General features: G+C 48.8%; 1 protein-coding gene across 1 annotated transcript; it reads right to left on the bottom strand.

The window, feature by feature from the left end:
- Window positions 1–302: 302 nt before the first annotated feature.
- M409DRAFT_22212 (uncharacterized protein) lies at window positions 303–1,217 on the bottom strand (the record flags this gene model as incomplete). The annotated part of the gene is made up of 1 exon (XM_033806235.1): window positions 303–1,217. One exon carries the CDS (start codon window positions 1,215–1,217, stop codon window positions 303–305), a length of 915 nt encoding a protein of 304 aa, XP_033668289.1.
- Window positions 1,218–4,158: the final 2,941 nt, after the last annotated feature.

Raw genomic sequence — 4,158 nt, 5'->3', positions numbered from 1 at the left:
GACAGAAACTCTGATCTCCATTCTCATACCTTGTTACCAGAGTACAGCAGAGCGATCGACTGAATTGTAAGTACGCAACCTCCAGCACCAGTGGCATAACCGCAGAAACAGTCTCAATCGCTGAATCCCAAAGCAGAACTCCAAACGCCATAACTCCTTCAAAAGCCAACCTCCCTCGGTTTTCTCAAAGGACATCCTTCAGAACAGAACCCAAGGAAGACCTTCCGTGTCCAGCGCATCACACCTCCTCTCAGCCTCTTGTCCACACATCTCCCCGGCTTCTCATCCATCCAGTATGCATCTCAGACCTCCCAAACCACTTCCGCCAATGGAGTCACCCTCGCACCAATCGCCGCGAACATCGGAACCCTCGACGAACTCGCAGTTCTGAACACACCCCTCGCAGCCATGACGGCCATGAACCAGCGGGAGATCTGGAACTTCTCCGACGAGACGAGATCAGGGACCCAGGTCAGGCGCTCCTGCAGGCATACCATACTCTCTACGTCGGGACCCAACCGAAAGAGGTATTTGACAAACGAGGCGATGTTGGCCTCGATGGCGGTGTGGATGGTGGTGGCTGCTTCCTCGCTCATCCCGGCGTTCTCGCCTTTCTTCCACACGGCTGCCTCCTGCTTCCACGCAAGCGGGTCAGCGGGACCGTGCTTCTTCTCCGGCTGGGCTCGGTCGTAGGTCAGCTTGAGGTAGTGCATCTCCTCGATCATGGACACTTTGCGCTCGGCAGGTGGGACGAGGTCGCGCAGGATGTACGGAACGACGGTCGTCATGCGCTGGAACGGAAACTTCGCCAGAAACTTGTCCCAGTCCGCCACACAGTGCTCCATCTTCGGCGTCATGATGCCCATATCTTTCCAGGCATCACCCTGCATGTGGTGGCCGACGATATCGAGCTTGATGGCGATCTTCTTCTTGGCGATGGCGTCCTGGATGATGTCGGCGTTGATTTGTTTGATCGCCTGGAAGCGGAGCATGTCCCGCCACTCCTCTTTGTTCTTGATCTCGACTGCGTACTCGATGTCCACGCCCTTGATGCCGTCCTGAGGGGGCTCGAAATGGTGGACATGGATGCGCAGTTCGGAGGGCATGCCGGCGTAGTCGAAGACGATTCGCTTGATCTCGAGGGGGAGTTTCTGCCAGCCCCAGCGCGGCTTGGTGTCGGAGGGGAGGGAGGGGGTGGAGGTGGCGTCTCCGGACATTTTTAAGAGACTACGGAGTCGAGGAAGATGATGGCGGCGGAGTCGCAGGTTTTATGACGGGGATGAAAGGGCGATGCGAGCGGGGCCCTGCGCCGGGGAGGATGTGGTGATGCGGCAAGGTGGGTGTGTTTGTCGGTGGCGAGGTGCTCAAAATTTCAAGACGACAAAATGTGCGGCAATGATGACGCTGCCACCGCCGACATGTAAACAGAGCGCGCGACCCATCATTCACGACTCACCGCACATCGCGCTCCAGGTCACACATTCTGTTCACAACGAGGACTCAGCCTCGACTTTCACCGTCAACGGCTACAGTGTTCACAAAATGGAATCTGCTCAATCGTGTGGCCTCCTATCAACACTATGCACAAACCCGGACATCTATAGGCGACACATATATCACACTACTGGTCTGGCTCTTCCCATTCGAGGTGTCTGAAAGAACAGTTTCATCGCAGGGCTGGAAGACTGCGAAATCTCCCAGGCATACTGCAATGGCGCACGACTTCCTACAAGAGCGAGTGTCCCACCGAAGACTCCCAGGAGCGAGCACAGAACCAGGCTGTATACAATCAATACAGCACGTCGAGGATACCACGTCAAGCGAGATATCAGACCCAAGTAGTCATCATGTTGAGCAACAATGGAAGGATACCCAGTTGGACTTTGGGTATTCGACGATCAGATCTTCCTTCACAAAGATCGCTTGCACTGCATCCCCTGTCTTCCATCTTCAAGGGCTGGGGAATATGCACGAGCTCTTTGTGTTCAGAAGCCTAAGATCAAATCGTTGCGCACTAGCAAGGGAAACACGCATTTGTTCCGCAGCGCCCAGGACATTTCAGAATGAAGCCAACGTGCTCCGTCTTCATCCTCTGTACTGCTTTGGCGTTACGGCCTGAGTTTGTGCATCGACGATGCTCACGCGAAAGACTGCTGTGGAAACTCTGTTTTACTCTTTTCGAGTCACAGAATACAGCACTGCAGCTGGCCACCCTCTTGGCTGTCCTGCAAGCATACCATGCCGGTGCTATTAGCACATGCTCCAGACATCAACGCTCACGCATGAATGCTTCCCTGCCCGGCTGGTGCTACATCAAGTCCGCTCGCACTCATCAACGCCCGGCAAGGTTCAACTGTTGGAGGACGTTGGATCGTCTGAAGGAGCCGCAAAAACGAGGACAGCACGTGAAGTACACGCGGGAGTGGAGACTGTCGATCATGCAATCTATCAAACTTCGACCGATGCATACAGTCCCCAGCACAAACGTTAGCAACCCCTGCTAGCCTAACTGCTAACACTATACTATTCTCGGCTGCATTAACAAACTGACGCGTCTTGACACTGTCTCCTTTATATCCTTATATCTTAATATAACAATAGCTCGGGGTGCTACATTTACAGCCTTTAAGAAGGGTGTTATCTAGGCTCTTTATAGACACGCCGGCTAGCCGCTATAACGTATTATAGATACCCTCGGCTCTAATAAAGGGATAATATTACGAGTCCTAGTATCTTGTTAATAAGAATCTCTACGTATACTATAGCGTCGTAGACGCCCTCCTATAATATCTACTCGAACACGACGACGGCTTATAAATAGGGCTATAGCTAAAGTACACTTAAGGCGGCTTAGATTTAATTAGATTACTAAACTTAAAGGTATATTACGAGATATCCGGACACTTCGAACTACGTTTAAGAAGGAGGGTTATATACGATATATAGTAACGAGGAAGCTATTTCTTACTAAGAAGTAAAAGCAAGTAAGACTATAATAGGCGTACGAGTACGTAAACTAGATAGATAGGTAGTAGATAAGAGTTATATAGACTAATAAGGCTTTAATCCGATATAGCTACTTCGGACAAGTCTACGTTATAAGGACTGCTTAAGAGGCCTTTAATAACGACTACTTTATATTACGCTTCCGTAAATACTTAGCCTATATAATATAGAGGTAGATATTAGTAGCTAAGCTAGGGGAATACTATATTTTTAATAAGGGGAAGGTAACTAGAGATGTCTATAGGTAATAGATTATTCCTTTATCTATAAAGGGGTTTATTCTTAAAGGAGCTAGTTACTCTTTTAGTAGTCTATAATTGTTATATAAGATAACGTATTAATCTATAAAGTAAAGGCTATAATCTTACTCTTTAAGGATCTAGATATTAAGCTCCTTTACTAGCTAGCTAACTTACTAGATCTTAATCCAATTAAGAATATATAGTGTTGTAGCCTCGACTCTATTACGTCAGGTGACCTTCAAGAGTGTCGTTACGGGGTTTGGTCTAGTTAGGGTAGTCTAGGGAAGGCACCTAATAATGTAGAGGGGCAGGGGTTCTAGTGTAATCGTATTCCAATCACTGAGGTTAAATAATAAGTTGAACGCTATTGAGATAAGCTCAATGCCGTTCTCTATATACACTAACGCCTAGTAGTAACCGTAGTAACCGGTTAAGCCGACCTCGTCGCCTCGATCGGTTAGGTGAAGTCGACCGACAAGCGCCGCTATCCCGGGCGCTCCGGTCACCTCATGTTACGTAGCACTGTCGTAAACACGTGCCCGTAATATCATCTCCCCTCTTAAGGCGGAATAGTCCCGTATTCCTTACCTTAACCTTTAGTTATAATACTATACCGAAGTCTTCTAAAGATATAACTTCTAAGGAGCGAAAAGACAACCTTGCTACTAATATCGCCGCCGACGGTTTTATTATACCTACTAAGTGTTTTCACTGCGCCGCTGCGAACGTCGACTATAAGGTCGACCTTCGTATAGGACGATACGTAGAATACGCCCGAGCCGGTTAGTCCTATAACCTTTAGGTTACTCGTATAGAGTATAAGAAGATTCGGAGAGTTCGCTAGAAGATAGCGAAAGAGCTAGACGAGGCCGAGGAGGAGGAGGACGTATTAACAGAAAAACTGTTATAA

The sequence above is a fragment of the Zasmidium cellare genome (genome assembly GCF_010093935.1).
Source record: "Zasmidium cellare ATCC 36951 unplaced genomic scaffold M409scaffold_15, whole genome shotgun sequence".
NCBI lineage: Eukaryota > Fungi > Ascomycota > Dothideomycetes > Mycosphaerellales > Mycosphaerellaceae > Zasmidium > Zasmidium cellare.
This window is presented reverse-complemented; position numbering and strand designations above follow the sequence as displayed.